The following is an 18,510-nucleotide window of genomic DNA, read 5'->3' as shown; positions in this document are numbered from 1 at the left end:
CCTCTATATCTTTTCACTTCTTACCTCTCCTTGCTATTGTCTGGAACTCTGCATTCAGTTGGGTATCTCTTTCCCTTTCCCTGTTGCTTGCATCTCTTGTTTCCCCAGCTATTTGTAAGGTCTCCTTGGACAAGCACTTTGCCTTCTTGCACTGATTGCATGGATCACAGGCTTGTGTAACTCAAGGAAGCTGTGAGTCATACCTTGCAGGGCCACCAAAGATGGACGAGTCATGGTGGAGAGTTCTGACAAAACGTGTTGCACTGGAGAAGGGAATGGCAAACCATTTCAGTGTTCTCGCCTCAAGAACCTCATGAACAGTATGGAAAATGGAGGTGAGATATATATATATAATTCACTTTGCTATACACCTGAGACTAATACAATATTTTACATCAACTTCTAGCATTATCAAAGAAATTACAAATAAGCAAAGAAATTTTCCCGTCTAGTATCTTTCTCTGAGTGGAGCACCATGACCCGTATTTGATTAAATATGAAAATGTTTTGAGGAATAGCATGGAAGCAGAGTCAAAATAAAGAAAATCTTAAAAGATAATTGTCCAAACTTCATAGACAGTATCACATTTCTTTCACAGATTGTCTATGATTTTTTTAGTCTATCCTGCAGTGTACAATTATGCAATAATCCTTAACTTCACAGCCTAGCATCAGTATTTCAAATATAGATACATATTGAATAATAGAATCAAAGGGTATGAGATGATATGCAGGGAATGACTAAAAAGAACAGAGTCTTAGAGAATAACCACCATCCGATATTCTGTGTGCAGTTATAGCCAGAGCAAAACAATAGTGTGTAACCAAAATGAGCCTCGGAGGGAAGAATTTCACAGAAAACTGAATGAAAAGAATAACATTTAAGAGGCTTTAGTTCTGAAGGGGTTGAACACATCCATCAAACAGCAGAAGGCAAGAGTAGTAAGTGGTATTATTAGGGAGCTTGACTGTTCGGGTTGAAAGACGGAATGTGAAGAACTCCTCTTCCTGAAGGAATATCCAGGGAGTAATTCAGGCAAATTCAGAAAGGTAACCAAAACTAGTGGGTCGCTTCAATTAGGACTATAATAAACTTCTGTAAATGGAGATATGAAATTTATAATCAAAGAGTTCATTTATTAACCAAACTTCATGGATTGGAAGTGTGAACTCAACCTGTGATTCTTTACCTGAGATTGGATTATGGTCATTGGATTAAGTAAATTTCGGAAGGTTTGACTTCAATCCTTGGCATCTAGATGTGTTTACAATTCTTGACAAATCTTAGCTCGTGCTACTGTACCTTTGCACAGGGTTGATAACCCTATCACTTTGAGGAAGTGGACCCGGTCTTCAGAGGATATATAAGGCATCCAGCGAAGATCCAAGCTCATTCTTCTCCAGAGCCCAGAGCTGTTGCCTTTGGAATTGATTGGACTGTGGAGACTTGAAGGTGTTTGCCACCAGTAAGTGAGCACCTAAACTCTGAACTGAATTTAACGGAGTTACTTACTGAACAAGAGAGAAGACCTCTGTAACAGTACTGAGGTGAGTTCTGATCCAGGTATGATGAATTTTTGCTATGTTCAGTTAAAAACGGCTTGCCTGGTGGCTCAGATGGTAAAGCGTCTGTCTGCAATGCAGGAGACCCAGGTTCGATCCCTGGATTGGGAAGATCCCCTGGAGAAGGAAATGGCAGCCCACTCCAATATTCTTGCCTGGAAAATCTCATGGACGGCAGAGCCTGGTAGGCTACTGTCCATGGGGTCACAAAGAGTCAGACACGACTGAGAGACTTCACTTCACTTCTTCAATTAAAAATGAAACTTTAATGGTAATCATGGATAGAAAAGCTAATTTATTTTTGTCTTCCAGTAATATCTATTTTGAAGCCCTGCATCAAACATTTGTTCCATATGTGATTTTTAGAAAAGTAACATTTTACCCACAGTATGTCAAGTATCCTCTTTATAAACTGGGGGTAAAAATTAGTGAATATTGCTGAGAATACTAAAATGGTTAATCCATATTATAGGAGTTAACCCAATGCCTAAAAATAGTTTTCTTGGGGATGGTTTTGACCACCGCCTCCTGTACAATGTTATGAACTTCCATCCATAGTTCTACAGGAATATGGTCACTTCTTACAAACAGCTGAGAAAAGAAGAGAAGCAAAAGGCAAAGAAAAAAAGCAAATATATATCCATCTGAATGCAGAGCTCCAAAGTATAGCAAGGAGAGATACGAAAGGCTTTCTAGGTGATCAATGCAAAAAAATAGAGGAAAATCATAATGGTAAAAAATAGAAATCTTCAGGAAATTAGAGCTATCAAGGGAACATTTCATGCAAAGATGGGCACAATAAAGCACAGAAATGGTATGGGCCTGACAGAAGCAGAAGATATTAAGAGGAGTTGGCAAGAATACACAGAAGAACTATACAAAAAAAGATCTTAGTGACTCTAATAGCCATGATGGTGTGATCACTCACCTAGAGCCAGACATCCTGGAGTGCATAGTCAGTGGGCCTTAGAAAGCATCACTGCAAATAAAGCTAGTGGAGGTGATGGAATTCCAGCTGAGCTATTTCAAATCCTAAAAGATGCTGCTGCTAAAGTGCTGGTCTCAATATGCCAGCAAATTTAGAAAACTCAGCAGTGGCCACAGGACTGGAAAAGATTTTTCATTCCAATTCCAAAGAAAGGCAATGCCAAAAATGTTCAAACTACCACACAAATTGCACTCACCTCACAGGCTAGCAAAGTAATGCTCAAAATTCTCCAAGCCAGGCTTCATGAACCGAGAACATCCGGAGGTTCAAGCTGAATTTGTAAAAGGCAGAGAAACAAAAGATCAAATTGCCACATCCATTGGATCATAGAAAAGGCAAGATAATTCCAGAAAAATATCTACTTCTGCTTCATTGACTGCACTAAAGCCTTTGACTGGGTGGATCACGGCAAATGGTGGAAAATTCTTAAGGAAATGGGAATACCAGAACACCTGACCTGTCTCCTGAGATACCTGCATGCAGTTCAAGAGGCAACAATTAGAAAAGGACATGGAAGGCTGGTTCAAAATTGGGAAAGGAGTATGTCAAGGCCTTATATTGTCACCCTGCTTGTTTAACTTATAGGCAGAGTACATCAGTGAAATGCCAGGCTGGATGAAACACAAGCCAGAATCAAGATTGCCTGGAGAAATATACTAACCTCAGATATGCAGAGGACACCACCCTTATGGCAGAAAGTAAAGAAGGACTAAAGAGACTTGATGAAAGTGAAAGAGGAGAGTGAAAAAGCTGGCTTACAACTCAACATTCAGAAAATGAAGATCATGGCATCTGGCCACATCACTTCATGGCATAGATATAAGGAAAGAATGGAAACAGTGACCAATTTTATTTTCTTGGGCTCCAAAATTACTGCAGATGGTGACCGCAGCCATGAAATTAAAAGACGCTTGCTCCTTGGAAGAAAAGTTATGACCAACCTGGACAGCATATTAAAAAGCAGAGACATTACTTTGCCAACAAAGGTCCATCTAGTCAAAGCTATGGTTTTCCCACTAGTCAAGTAAGGATGTGAGAGTTGGGCCATAAACAAAGCTGAGTGCCAAAGAATTGATGCTTTTGAACTGTGGTGTTGGAGAAGACTCTTGAGAGTCCCTTGCACTGAGAGGAGATGAAATCAGTCAATCCTAACGGAAATCAATCCTGAATATTCGATGGAAGGACTTGTGCTGTAACTGAAGCTTCAATACTTTGGGCAACTGATGTGAAGAAGTCACTCATTAGTTAAGACTCTGACTCCAGGAAAGATTGAAGACAGGATGAAAAGGGAATGACAGAGGATGAGATGGTTGGATGGCATCCCAGACTCAATGGACATGAATTTGAGTGAGCTCCAAAAGCTAGTGAAGGACAGAGAAGCCTGGCATCCTGCAGTCCATGGGATCACAAGAAGTCAGAAACTATTGAGTGACTGAACTGAACTGAAGAAGTGGTGAAGGACCTCAAAGTTGAGAAAATGAAGGCCTAGCCATTGTCCCTGCTACTGTTAAGTCACTCAGTCATGTCCAACTCTTTGGGACCCCATAGATGACAGCCCACCAAGCTCCCCTGTCCCTGGGGTTCTCCAGGCAAGAACATTGGAGTGGGTTTCCATTGAAAAGTGAAAGGGAAGTCACTCAGTCGTGTCTGACTCTTAGCAACCCCATGGATAGCCGCTTACCAGGCTCCTCCATCCATGGGATTTTCCAGGCAACAGTACTAGACTGGGTTTCAATTGCCTTCTCCCGCCACTGTCCCTGGAAGTCACTTTTTTTTTTTATATATATATCGGTTTTTTAGGGCTTCCGCAACACCCGACCCCACAAGGGGTTGCTTAAAACCAGTGTATTCTCCGACAGATCTGGAGGCTGGAAATCAAGGTGTTGGCAGAGCCATACTCCTTTCAAAGTCTCTAAAATAATTTGTCTTTATCTCTCCCAGTGCCAGGTGGCTCCTGGCAATCCTCAAATTATGACCTTGAACTTGAATCTCTGCTTCCTTACAAGACCTTTTCTGGTACATCTAAAACATCCCTCTGCTTTCTCTCATCAAGACACCGGTCAGCAGATTTAGGGTCCACTCTCTACCCTGGATGGTCTCATCATGGTACCTTCGCCTCTATTATGTCTGCACAGACTCTATTCTAAAAATAAAGTTACAGAGATACTGGCTGTTGGGACTTGGACATAATTTGGGAGAGGGTAAGGGGCACATTTTGGAGAAAGGGATGGCAACCCACTCCAGTATTCTTGCCTGGAGAATCCCATAGACCGAGGAGCCTGGTGGCTACAGTCCATGTGGTCACAGAGGGTCGGACACGACTGAGTAACTAGCACAGTGGGTGCATTAACTCACTACTTCATGAACAGAAGGAAAGAATGTTGTCCTAAATTCAAGAGGTCTCAGATTTTTCTGGGGAAAGTAAAAACCTCAATATTTTTTCCTTGCTTTGTACATAGATTACATGCAGTAGAGAAAGAAATAGTTAAAGCAAAGTTTCAGATTTGTGAGGTTTTGTCCAACGAATTCCTTTGAAGTTTTATCAAGGTTAGAATTACTGGGTCAAAGACAAATATACTTTTTAAGGATTTGAATGCATATATACAGAACATCGTAAAGTCCATCTGCTGGTTGGATCTCCTTCCAATCAAAAGAACTCTCAAGAGTCTTCTCCTACACCACAGTTCAAAAGTGTCAATTCTTTGGCACTCAGCTTTCTTCACTGTCCAACTCTCACATCCATACATGACTACTAGAAAAATTGAATTTAAGGAGAACACAAGATCCTTAAAATCAGAGAGGAATGGGTGTTCAATATAAAATCAGTGATGAGGACTGGGACTTCAGTTGTGGATTCTATTAATATATAGAGATTAGAGAGATTTAGTGAAGTTAGTGCTGATTGGGTTTATCCAAGAGAACTGTGGTAATCTAATCAGGAAGGGGCCTTAAGGGTCCTGATAGTCGATTTCAGATGCACTGTTTCTTCAGTTCAGAGATGTTCTGAGTTGGCTGGACCGTGGACAGCTCTGAAAGTTACAGCTGTTGACCCATCCAGAGAACACAGAACTCCTGACTGGATGGGACTGATTTTCATACCAGCATTGAGGAGACCAAATCTACAACTTTCTGGTGAGTAAATGGTTCTGAGTAGATGGATTCATATGTCTTTCCCTCAAAATTAAAAAGAATAATTTTAATTTAGCAGTTGCAGGCTTAAGAATTTCTTAAGCAAATGAAAAATCTAGTTCATAAGAATTATGTTATTACTTAGAATTCACTCTGAAACTATAGACTTACCTTCAAATCATTGGAATTTGTGAATGAACATGAGTGATTCTACGAACATGAGTGATTCTATGAACTCTGACTAGATGGACCTTTGTTGGCAAAGTAGTGTCTCTACTTTTTAATATGCTGTCTAGGTTAGTCATTACTTTTCTTCCAAGGAGTAAGCATCTTTTAATTTCATGGCTGCAGTCACCATCGGCAGTGATTTCGGAGCCTAGAAAAATAAAGTCTGTCACTGTTTCCCCATCTATTTGGCATGAAGTGATGGGACCAGATGCCATGATCTTTGTTTTTTGAATGTTGAGTTTAAGCCAACTTTTTTACTCTCCTCTTTCACTTTCATCAAGAGGCTCTTTAGTTCTTTGCTTTCTGCCATAAGGGTGGTGTCATCTGGGTATCTGAGGTTATTGATATTTCTCCCGGCAATCTTGGGTCCAGCTTGTGCTTCTTCTAGCACAGCGATCCTCATGATGCATTCTGCGTAGAAGGTAAATAATCAGGGTGCAAAATACAGCTTTCATGTACTCCTTTCCCTGTTTGGAACCTGAACGTTTTAGAAGTTTTTTATTTTCTCTAATAGTGAATCTGCTAATATTTAATCTTAATTTTGTGTTATAAACTATGCACCATTTATTGATTCCCTTAATTTTTATGATAATAAAATATTATATTAAAACTAATTAGAACTACTGACCTCTGCAAACTGTTTATATGAATGTCATGCATGTAATAAAAATCACTGTGCTTTTTTAAGAGCAGTTCATTGAAAACTATGAATTAAATGTATAGAGATGAAACATTTATTTTTAGCAAATCCCATCTACTAACTACCATGAATCCTCCAAAAAGCTTAGCAATCCAGTGTATATTTTGATATATGATTTCAGCTTTGCCTGTGCATATCCATAAGTAAAAGTATATACCCACAATGATGCCAGTTATTTACCATTTTTTGAAGCTATGTATCAAAATATCTCACTGATTTAGGTTTTCCAAATTATATCTTAATCTTACATGTTTCACAAGTACTAGTTTCAAAGTATATTTATACATAATTTAGGAAATAGAAGAAATCAATTTCAAGACTGTTATGAAATCTGTTATTGGTCTAATAAGTAGTCATTTCAAGCTAGATATACTTTTGACCATGTTGGGTTGAATCAAATTGTTATCAACAAAGCAACTGTATTTTTTAAAAAGCTATGTTCCTGTTTAATCACTCTAAAATCAGAATTAGATCAATCTTGGATGCCAGAATTTGGAGCCTCTTTTTCTCAAATTCCCAAACTAATCTACAATAATTATTCATATTTTTATCTATTCTATAGATAAAATATATAGAGTAGATAAATTTGGATTGGAACTGAAGGGGTTTTAATGACCACTGTAAATTTGATACGTTGTTAAATCCTAGAGCTTGTGAATAAAGGGCAGAAATTATCAAAACATGGAAGGATACATATTCAAATGTCTTAGTAAACTAAAATCAAATATGGAGGGAATTTAAGGAGAATGCAGGATCCTTAAAATCAGAGAGGAATGCGTATTCAATATAAAATCAGTGATGAGGACTGGGACTTCAGTTGTGGATTCTATTAACATATAGAGATTAGAGAGAGATTTAGTGAGGTTAGTGTTGATTGGCGGAGAAGGCAATGGCAACCCACGAGAGTACTCTTGCCTGCCAAATCCCACGGACAGAGGAGCCTGGTAGGCTGCAGTCCATGGGGTCGCTAGGAGTCGAACATGACTGAGCAACTTCCCTTTCACTTTTCACTGTCATGCACTGAAGAAGGAAACGGCAACCCACTCCAGTGTTCTTGCCTGGAGAATCCCAGGGATGGGGGAGCCTGGTGGGCTGCCCTCTATGGGGTCACACAGAGTCGGACATGACTGACTGACTTAGCAGCAGCAGCAGCAACAGTGCTGATTGGGTTTATCCAAGGGGACTGTGGTAATCTAATCAGGAAGGGGCCTCAAGGGTCCTGATAGTGGGATCTCAGATGCACTGTTTCTTCTGTTCAGAGTTGTTCTGAGTGGCTGGACCGTGGACAGCTCTGAAAGTTACAGCTGCTGACTCATCCAGAGAACACAGAAGTCCTGACTGGATGGGACTGATTTTCATACCAGCATTGAGGAGACCAAATCTACAACTTTCTGGTGAGTAAATGGTTCTGAGTAGATGGATTAATATGTCTTTCCCTCAAAAATTAAAAAGAATAATTTTAATTTAGCAGTCGCAGGCTAAAGAATTTCTTAAGCAAATGAAAAATCTAGTTCATAAGAATTATGTTATTACTTAGAATTCACTCTGAAACTATAGACTTACCTTCAAATCATTGGAATGTGTGAGTGAACATGAGTAATTCTATGAACTTAGGATTCCATGATATAAAAGGAAAATATGAATTTCTTGATGGGAAGTCCTAGACAGTTTTTCCATTTAGCATGATACCTAAAATTTGAATGAGAAACTGCGCTGTAGAACATGAAGAGTAATATATTTGTAAGGAGAATATGTGTAAGGATTTCTGCCTTTAAATTGTCCAATAGCAATCCAGACCTGATGATGGCTCTCAAAACAACATTGTTAACACACCAAATACCTGAAAGAAGAAGAAATTCTGCACTCACTCTGATATAGAAGTGAAAGCTTTTGTTAACTTCAGTCATTTATTTTGAAGCACAATATATTAGAAGGCTGGCTTCCCTGGTGGCTCACAGGTAAGAAACTTCCTGCTAATGCAGGAGACACAGGTTCAGTCTGTGGGTCTCAAGGGCCCCTGGAGAAGGAAACGTCAACCCACTCCAGTACTCTTGCCTGGAAAATCCCATGACAGGAGCCTGGTGGGGCTACAGTCCAAGGGCTGCAGACGAGTCACACAGGCCTCAGGGATTAAACAACTACAATATTAGAAGGAACTGTGTGTTAATTGATTGATGGATTTGATTAATTTGGCTGCACCAATCTTTCTTGTACCTTGAGGGACATTTAGATGGGACATGCAAACTCTTAGTCCCCACACAGGAACTCTGTGTCTTGGCAGGTTAACACTTTGCTGTGGAATGTGGGCTCTAATTCCCTGACCAAGGACCAAATGCTGGTCCCGTCCACTGGGAGCGCAGAGTCTTAGCCCCTGAACCTCCAAGGAAGTCCCTGAACTGATCTTATAGTGACCTGGAATTTGTATGTTTCCAAACAGGAAAACTTTTCTGATAGTAGAGCAAATCTGATATGATTGGGAGTATGTTGATGTGCTAATCAAAGAAATGGATTCCCCTTACATTAAGGTCACTTAAATTGAACAGTGACATTGTTCACTCTTCTCAAAGAGAAGAGAAAATTCAATTGTTAGAGTTCTCAGAACTGAAAGTTGTAGTTAAACAAAGATTAACGTTATGCTTAAGAGTCATTTTTATTAGAGATAGAAGGGACTGAGTTTTAACAGAATAAAATAGAACACTGAATGTAATTACCTTTGTTTAGTCTAGATTACTGCGTGTGATACACTGTGTGTGATGTGTCATTTTTTCTCAGGTTGCTCTGTCAGAGGCGGTAAGAAGACTCTTCTTGTGTGAGTGCAGGAGACACGTGCAGAGAAGGGCTTCCCCTGCCAGCGCCTGAAGTACCTGTGCCTCCTCCACAGGTCAGTGTTCCTATTTGTTCACTTCTATGAGCTTCTGATGAGACATGTTTTGTCATCTTTATATCTCAGCTAAAACAGAGTGTCCCTGGCTTATTGTGAAGTAGTGAAGTGAAAGTCTCTCAGTCATGTCCGACTCTTTGGGACCACATGGGCTATCCAGTGGATGGAATTCTTTAGGCCAGAATACTGGAGTTGGTAGCCTTTCCCTTCTCCAGGGGATCTTCACAACCCAGGGATCAAACCCAGGTCTTCCGCATTGCAGGCGGATCCTTTACCAGCTGAGTCACAGGAAAGGGTCTTCTTGTTTACAGTTGTACTTAATATGCCTTATTATAATGTCTATTGACCTCCCCAGAAATGAAATATTGACCACTTAAACTCTTTTTCAATCCTTATATACACATGTTTACCCTTCTTCTCTCTTCATCTTCCCTTTGCACTTCTATGACATGTTTCTTAGATGAATTATATCTATTACAGCTTTCTTAGATTAATTATATCAAGTATCATCTCAACTGCACATTCAGTCTATGGCCATCTGGACTTTTCTTAGGAGGGAGCTATGCCCAGAATCCTAAGGAGTGTTAGTGTTCTAGAGAAGATTGCATTCACAGTAATATTGAGCAGAAAGTACAGAATTCCTGTCTACATCCTGCACTCCCAGAATAAACAGGCCTTTTCCCCCTGTTACCACATTATGTCTCAGAGTGGTGTGTTTATTATGATTTAGGAACCTCCACTGACACTTCATTTTCACCCAAAGTCTATGGTTTCACATTAGTGCTCACTCTTGGTGTTGTGCATTCTGTTAGTTTTCACTGATACACAGTGACAAGTATCCAGCTTTATAATATCCAGAAGTGTTAGACTGATGAAAGTCATTTGTGATCACCTATTCATCAGTCCCATCCTCCTAACTGCTGGGAAGCAAGGTTTATTTCACTGTCCTCATATATTGCTCTTTTTTTCCATATATTCCTTTTTCCTGGAATGCCTTATAGTTGGACTCATGAAATATACATGTTTTTCAGCTTAGATTCATTCACTTAGAGATATGAATAAAAGAATACCCCATGTCTCTTACTGGCTTGATTGCTCATTTCTTTTTAGAACTGAGTACTATTTCGTGGTCTTAATGTACCAGAGTTGCTTTATCCATTCATTATGGTTGTTTTCAAGTTTTGTGATTATGACCAAAATGGCTATAAACATCCCATTGCAGGTCTTTTTTTCTTTTTTATGGATATAGGTTTTCAAACTATTTGGGCAAATACAAAGGAGCATGAGTCCTGACTTACTTGGTAGGAGGATATTTAGTTTAGTAACAAGTTGCCTTATTCTCTTTCAGAAGGCTTGTACTGTTTTTCATCGCCTTAGGAAATGAATCAAATTTCCTGATATTCCACCCTCTCAGTACTTGGTCCTTCTTTGGGATTTTGACCATTCTCGTCCATGTGCTGTGGTATCTCATTGCTATTTTAAAGCCCTCTTGCTTGTCGGGCATTTTTATTTTTAACTTCCCTTCCTTTTCTCTCATCCTTTGTCCCTTGAGTGAGTCCCCAGGCTCTTGTTCATTTTTATGTAAAACCCACTGTGATGAAACTGGAAGGCAAGTTGGGTTCAGGCCTGAGGATTTTTAATTGTGAAAAGAAGCTTCATAATGCTCAACAGGACTCTCAACTCAGAGGTTGGGCTGGTTTTCATTTACATTCTTGAGGGTAAATGAAATGACAGAAGGGACATATCCCAAGCGGTCTGTGCTTCTCTCTTGTGTCACATAGGAGAGTAACTTTCCTTTTCTTTCTCCACAGAAACAGAGGATCGCACACACTGCAGGACTTCAGAAATAACTCACCTGCTGAATCTTGAGAGTGAAGCAGCTGAAGATTCTGCTGAGGTGTCTGAACTGCTGGGATCACATAAGTGTCCCAAAGACCTAGAAATGGCGATGCCTAAACGGCAAGATGACTGGTCCAAGGAAGACATTGTGCGGTTACTGGAAAGTATGGAGAAAAACATTCCATCCAGTGATGGGCACACGCTCAAATCAACCCAGTCAGTGATGGACTGGGAAAAAGTAGCTTTTAAAGATTTTTCTGGGGAAATGTGCAAACTCAAATGGTTAGAGGTTTCCCATAAGGTGAGAAAGTTTCGCACGCTGAAAGAATTAGTCCTGGCAGCTAAGGAAAATGTTAGCAATCCTTCCAAAAAACACAAGAAAACACAGAAAACACAAGAAAACACCAGGAAACACAAGAAACATGCTTATTTGTTCCAGAAGTCCCTGACAGCTTACCGGCACATTTCCCAAGTGATGCGACCCCAGTACATCCAAAAGCACCCCAAGATAAGCAACCAGGAGCTGACCAGGGTTCCGTCTGAGGAACACAGGAAGGTGCCTGAGCAGCTGAGGGTGAGACACAGTCAGGATCTTGAGAAAGAGAAAAAGGATATTAGGGAGAAAATAGCTCTGTTCAGAGCACAGCACCCTGATCTAGTCCCAAACCCTGAGAAATCTGATGTCCCCCAAATAAGTGAAATGAAAGGGCCGGAGAAGTTTCAGGAGAATGTTGAAAAAGTGAAGTCTCCCCCAGAAAAGAGTTTACCCATGCAGTGGAAATTCCATGGAGAGCCCAAGAAGCCCCCGATGAATGGCTATCACAAGTTCCACCAGGATCTCTGGTCGAGCAGGGAGCTGAAAGTGGTGCCCCCGAGGGAGCGCATGGTGGAGATCAGTAGACGCTGGCAGCGGGTCCCCCAGGACCAGAAGGAGCTTTATAAGAAGCAGGCGGAGGGACTGCAGACGCAATACAAGGTGGACCTTGATCTCTGGCTCAGGACTCTGTCTCCTGAAGAATATGCTGCTTACAGAGAGGCGACCTGTGCTAAGCGTAGGAACATGAGCGTGACGGGGGGCCCGAACCCCAAGATTAGAAGGATGGATCTGCAGTCCCCATCATCAGGGAATCTGCAAGGAAGGCTTAGAGAGGACCCGGGGCTTCAGGCTGCAGAGTTAGCATCATCAGACACGACTGGAGAACATTCTCCTGCCTCAGGGAGATCAGAGGAAAACGAGGAAGAGGAGGAAGGCAGCCGCTCCTCAGCCCCCAGCAGTGAGGATGAAGACGGAGATTCTGAGCCGGAGGACCGCGGCTCCAGCTCATCGTCCTCAGGGGACTCCTCTGACTCGGATTCCAACTGAGTTTAGTTCACAACCTGAAGAGACAGAACTTTCAGCAAAAGTCCATGGGCTCGTCTCTCCGTGCTTTTTCATTGCCTTCCTTCTTTCCCTCCCTCTTCATACAAAGTGGGACCTTTTGGAAAGAAGGCATCTTGAGCTGTAATTTCTAGCCTTTCCATCCACCCCATGTTCACCCCGAGAGAAAGTCAATGCAATGACGCCTCGTGGAATAAACCCTGAGCTGACTGGGCTGTGGGGCTCCCTGGACTAGACTGAGCTCCCTGAACTGGAAAGGCTTGCTCTCCTCACCCTCTGCCTGTCAGACGTGTGAGGGGCTCCAGGGGTGTGTGAGCCCCTTCTCTGTGACCTTGTCCCTCAGGACTCAGGCAGTGAGCTGGGGAGGGAAGATCTGATTGACTGGAAGTGGGAGACTTGCCTTAAAGAAAGCTGTCAGGCCCTGATTTCTCTGGCCCTTTTCTCTGAGGCGAGGAGCTGGCCCTTCCTTACCTTGGAAGTGGGGCCGGCACGTGGGCAGCAGCATTTCCATGTGTGTGTGCATCCCGTGAACTGTCCATGAGATTTTCTCACTGATCAAAATCTCGAAATTAAAAATGTGTAACCCCTCCACCTGAATTAGGTTTTCCTTAAAACCAGCCTCTTTTGACCCAGTGCCCTGAGTTTTCAGGCCATGTATGAATTTCTACAGGTTTCTGCCCCAGCCCCTTCCTCCTGCTCTAGGTTACAAGTGAATCATGTGTTTACCATACACTCAAATTGTATTATGTTATGACTTGTATGGTTTGAGTGTCAGTATTTTAATTCACAGATACTAAACTGTTCGGGAATTCATTTACCACTATGACACATTTTTATTATTTTGACTTATTGATGTATTTGAAAGCGTGTTTAAATCTAATGCCATCTCATTAAATTTTTTTTCCTAAACTTTCCTGGCTATTTTCATTTTTGATCCTCATGGACAATTAGTATCATACAAGTATTGTTCTTGTATATGAAAAGTGTTGAATTTGGAGACTTCCTCTTCATCCATGATGTCTTAGTGGGGTATTTTATTCCTCATGAATATACAGTTGGGGAACTACTGTAGAGCACATGGAACTCTGCTCAATTTTGTGTGGCAGCCAGGATGGGAGGGAAGTGTGGGGAAGGATGGGCACAGGTATATTCATGGCCAAGCCCCTTTGCTCTTTACCTGAAATTACCACAATATTAAAACTTCTCTCTCTCTTTTCACAGATTAATTTACTTATTTTTCATAGATCTTGGTCTTCTTGCAGTGCAGGACACATTTCCAGTTAGGGGGAGCTGGGGCAACTCAGTGCTCCAGCTTCTCCCTGGGGTGGTTTCCCTGGGTTTGGAGCAGGGCCCTAGAGCAGTGGCCCAGTAGTTGTGACACATGGGCTTTGGTGCTCCAGGGCCTGTGAGATCTTCTGGGACCAGGAATCAAACCCATGTCCCCTGCATGGGAAGGCAGATTCTTAACCATTGGACCAGCAGGGAAGACCTACCACAGAATTATAACTGTCTATACTGCAATACAAAATAAAAACTGTTTAAAGAAACAGGCAGGAAAATACACATACAAGATGAATATAGGCTAAAATTCTGAATTTTCTAATAGAAGAAGACAACATTTGTTAAAATACTAAAATATCTATTTATCTGTTACTTCACCTATACATGTATACCTGTGGCGGATTCATTATGATATTTGGCAAAACTAATACAATTATGTAAAGTTTAAAAATAAAATAAAATTTAAAAAAATAATAATAATAAAGGAAAATATCTATCAAAAAAAAATTAAGGTTTAGTGCTTCCAAAATGACTTGCTCACAGTTCATTCACGTCCACAAAATGTTAAGTGGATTTCTCTCCTCTTGGAAAATCTAAACATATCTTTTGGTTGAAAAGACTCAGGGAGGAAAGCAGGAAGCACTGCCCAGTGCCTGCCAGACAGCTTCTCCCTTTTATCCTAGAAATGAAATTGAAGCCAGGAGTCTAGCAGCTCAACCCCAGACATACTTCTGCCGCTTTGGCTGTGAGACCTGGCTGCTCCACGTCATTAGACCTTCCTTCCCAGAACCTGCCCAGCCTGCACTTCTGACCCCTTCACTGTAGAAGGACATGTGCGGGGCAGCAGGAGGCAAGCGGGGTCAGGGACTCACCTCTCAGGATTCTCAGGCTGCCATTTCCTCCTCCAGGAGATCTTCCCATCCCAGGGATCAAACCCAGATCTCCTGCATTCCAGGAAGATTCTTTACCCTCGAACCACCGAGGAAGCCCGAGCTTGGCTCTTAAAAACTCCCATGAAATAAAGCGACTCTACATTCAGGTGGTGACTCCTGTTTTAGTCGACAGTTTCCATCTAATCCCTGGAACTCAGGTGAGTGGGGACAAGACACTGTGGGCTGGGAAAAGGTATTGGAAGAGCAGGTCAAATGACAAGAAAATGAACAAACTAAAACATGGAAAATATGCTTTATTCAGTATTTTACAGAAGATCGTAGCCAGAAAGGTGTCTTCTTATGTGGCTCAGAGGAACTGTTCACAAGTTATAAGGGGAGCCAGAACACAAATGGTCAGGGGCTGAAAACCATTCAGAAAGCATCAAAAGATTACTGTGGATCAAAAGATTACATGTGTATGATCATGATACATCTCAAATTAATGATTTTCATGCTTTTAAATAATCGTTATTTATTTATTTTTAGAATCTTATTTATTTGTTTGCTTATTTTGGCTATGCTGGGTCTCTTTTGCTGAATGCAGCCTTTTCTGGTTGTGGCGAGCAGGGGCTACTCTCGAGTTGAAATGTGTTGACTTCTCCTTTTGGCGGCGTCTCATCGCAGAGCGTGGGACCGGGGTGTGGGCATCGGTGGTCATGGCCCCCGGGCTCTAGTCGGGTGCTCAGTAGTTGTGGTGCTTGGGCTTAGTTGCTCCACAGTCTGTGGAGTCTTCCTAGACAGGGATCCAACCTGTATCTCTGTCTCTGACCAGTGAATTCTTAACCATAGGAACCCCAGGGAAGTTCCTTTTCATGCGTTTCTCTATGAAAAGAGGCAAGAGTCTGGGCTTATTGAAGTCCTGTTTGGAACTGAGCTGTTATTCAGTTGCTCTGTCGTGTGCATCTCTTTGTGACCCCATGGAATGCAGCATGCCAGGCTTCCCTGTCCTTCACCATCTCCCTCAGTTTGCTCAAATTCATGTCCATTGTGTCGGTGATGCCATCCAACCATCTCATCCTTTTTGGTCCCCTTCTCCTCCTGCCCTCAATCTTTCCCAGGATCAGGTTTTGTTTTTTTTTTTTTTTCCCTTCATAATGGTATATATATTTAATGGTGTTTATGATTAGTTATTATAATTCTTAAATGAATTAATTTATTTTTATTGGAGGCTAATTACTTTACAATAATGTAGTGGTGTTTGTCATACAGGGACATGAATCAGCCATGGGTGTACAGGGTGTAATGTACGGAGTTAAGGAAAGCGAGGTTCAGAAAAAGAACGAGACCTGCACTTTACAGGAACAAATCACCTTTAATGAGGTGAGAAGGGGCAGCAGTCAGATTAGTGAGCTGCTTCACTAACATAAGAAAAGAATAAGTATATATAGGCATGTATGTGGAAAGCTACTGTCTTAAGGGGGCCTGTTTGCCAAGGTTGTTCAGAGTAGTTATCTCTTAAAAGGCTGGGGCAAGGAATTTTGGAGATCGGCCAGAGGCTGGACCGGCTGGGAGCTGGGCATAGTGTCCATTTTTTTCTTTGGGTGAGAGAGTTCTTTGTTTTGCATAGAATGGTGGAGAGGACGTGGAGGGGAGTTTTAATTCCAGGCTATTTTGAGCTGTGCAACTTTCCTTCACAGAGATCAGGGTCTTTTACGATGAGTCAGCTTTTCCAATCAGGTGGCCAAAGTACTGGAGTTTCAGCTTCAGCATCAGTGCTTGCAATGAATATTCACAGTTGACTTCCTTTAAGATTGATTGGTTTGATCTGCTTGCAGTTCAAGGGACTCTCAGGAGTCTTCACAATACCACAGTTTGAAAGCATCGGTTCTTCAGTGCTCAGCCTTCTTTATGACCCAACTCTCACATCCATACATGACTACTGGAAAAACCACCGCTTTCACTAGAGAAAAGCCTGCACACCCCTGTGTTGTAAGAAGCTCATGATCTCTACAGTGGCCCTGGACAGTATCACGAAGGTCCTGAATATGGTGCAGCTGGACTGTATCCAGGAGATGCAAGTGACCTGGATCTGGCATCTGTCCATCCTGGCCATGTTTGCTCCTCTCCTGGGTCAGACGAGCAACGTGCAGAAACCCCGTCTCTCCGGCCTTCACGGTCTGCCCATGAGGAGCAGCAACAGGAAGTTGTTCGATTCCCCACTCAATTTCTAAGCGGCACCGTCTCCAGTCTGTCTATCTTGACTCTCCCTCCTTGTCTGAACCTGCCTGGACCAGATGCTCAGGTGAGGGTGGACCGCTGCCTGGGAAACAGTGAACAGAACACTGGCATGTCAAGCACACGGGGTCCTTTGTGTTTCTATCCTGAGCTGTGGAATCACTTCACCTCAGAAATCAGGGGGAGGAGCAGACAACACACTAGAAATCTCTGGATGGGGCGTTTGGATCCAGTGAGGGCAGACATGGGTCCTTCCTTAGGAAGGGAAAGCTATGTCAGATGACTAAGAAAATAGGTAAGTGAAGAGGGCATTAAAGAACAGACACCACCTCAGACCCGAGTAATCTGAAACAAAAGGTCTGAGGAATTCCCTGGTGGTCCAGTACTTAGGACTCTTCTCTTTTGGGGCTGAAAGTCCAGGTTTGATCCCTGGTGGGGGAAGTAAACTTCACAATCTGTGCGGTGTGGCCAGTAAATAAAAATGAAAACAGAAAGTTCGGGAAAGAGACAGAGAGAAAAGTTCTGTGCTTACCAGATTCCTAAACACGATGAACTTGTCTCAAATCACTGGTCCCTAAAAGATTGCCTTTTGCTCCCAATAAGTTAGTTAATATTTAAGAAATGCATAATTCTGAGAGGGTTGTAGTGGAGCAGGAGCCAGAGATCATACAAAGCTGCAGGGGGTTTGAAGGTGATGCAGAGAGGTAGTGCCGGGCCAAAATGAGACGGGTGACCTTCAGGAGGTGGTTAGTAGGACCTTGTCTTTGGGCAAATCACTTATCTCACAACTTTAGCTCAGCTGCCACCCTGATTTCTCAGTCCTAATTGCTTGCTTTCTCCCCAGATGCCTGAGGACCCCCTTGGCCCACCTGGCAGTAACTAACTGGCAGCTTACAGAGTCAGACTTGCCCCATCTGTCCCAGAGCCCAAACATGTGTCAGCTCAAAGGCCTGGATCTGAGTGGGGTCACCATTATGGACTTTAGCCCTGAGATCCTCCACGTTCTTTTGGAACAAGTTGCAGCCACCCTCGAGGAACATAACTTAGAGTGGTGTTGGATCACAGAGTCCCAACATGAGTCCATCCTGAGTGAGTCCATGCATCAGGAATGGAAAACCAATCCATGGTTTCAGACATCAGTTCAACTCGAATGGAAAGGAAAGATGATACTGCAGGGGTGCAGGACTGCAAGGGGAAATGCAGACTCTGGTTGGCGATGGGACCTTCAGAGACATGGGTTTATTGCATGACAAACATGAATTAATTTCCGGAAGGAAATCTTGTATGCTCATGTGGCATTACCCTTGGGTGGGGATTGGAAATAAATGGTCACAAATAAAGAAACCTGCATTGTATTTGTATCCGGTGCCCTTCATAATACATTATCGTGTTTGTCTGTTTTCACCTCAGGAATCT

General features: G+C 42.2%; 1 protein-coding gene across 4 annotated transcripts; it reads left to right on the top strand.

Moving 5' to 3' along the window:
• Positions 1-1,281: 1,281 nt before the first annotated feature.
• LOC129652702 (upstream-binding factor 1-like protein 1) lies at positions 1,282-13,615 on the top strand. 4 transcript variants are annotated; one of them, XM_055581598.1, is made up of 6 exons: positions 1,282-1,548; positions 5,543-5,683; positions 7,868-8,002; positions 8,396-8,566; positions 9,381-9,489; positions 11,301-13,615. In XM_055581598.1, the coding sequence occupies exon 6, from the start codon at positions 11,432-11,434 to the stop codon at positions 12,689-12,691; it is 1,260 nt and encodes a 419-aa protein (XP_055437573.1). In that variant the 5' UTR covers positions 1,282-1,548; positions 5,543-5,683; positions 7,868-8,002; positions 8,396-8,566; positions 9,381-9,489; positions 11,301-11,431; the 3' UTR covers positions 12,692-13,615. The 4 variants fall into 4 exon arrangements, with proteins under 4 accessions (XP_055437573.1, XP_055437574.1, XP_055437570.1 ...); XM_055581595.1 differs by lacking the exon at positions 8,396-8,566 and having other exon boundaries at positions 1,304-1,548; XM_055581599.1 differs by lacking the exons at positions 7,868-8,002; positions 8,396-8,566.
• Positions 13,616-18,510: the final 4,895 nt, after the last annotated feature.

This window comes from Bubalus kerabau, chromosome 5 (assembly GCF_029407905.1).
Source record: "Bubalus kerabau isolate K-KA32 ecotype Philippines breed swamp buffalo chromosome 5, PCC_UOA_SB_1v2, whole genome shotgun sequence".
In the NCBI taxonomy this organism is placed as follows: domain Eukaryota; kingdom Metazoa; phylum Chordata; class Mammalia; order Artiodactyla; family Bovidae; genus Bubalus; species Bubalus kerabau.
This window is presented reverse-complemented; position numbering and strand designations above follow the sequence as displayed.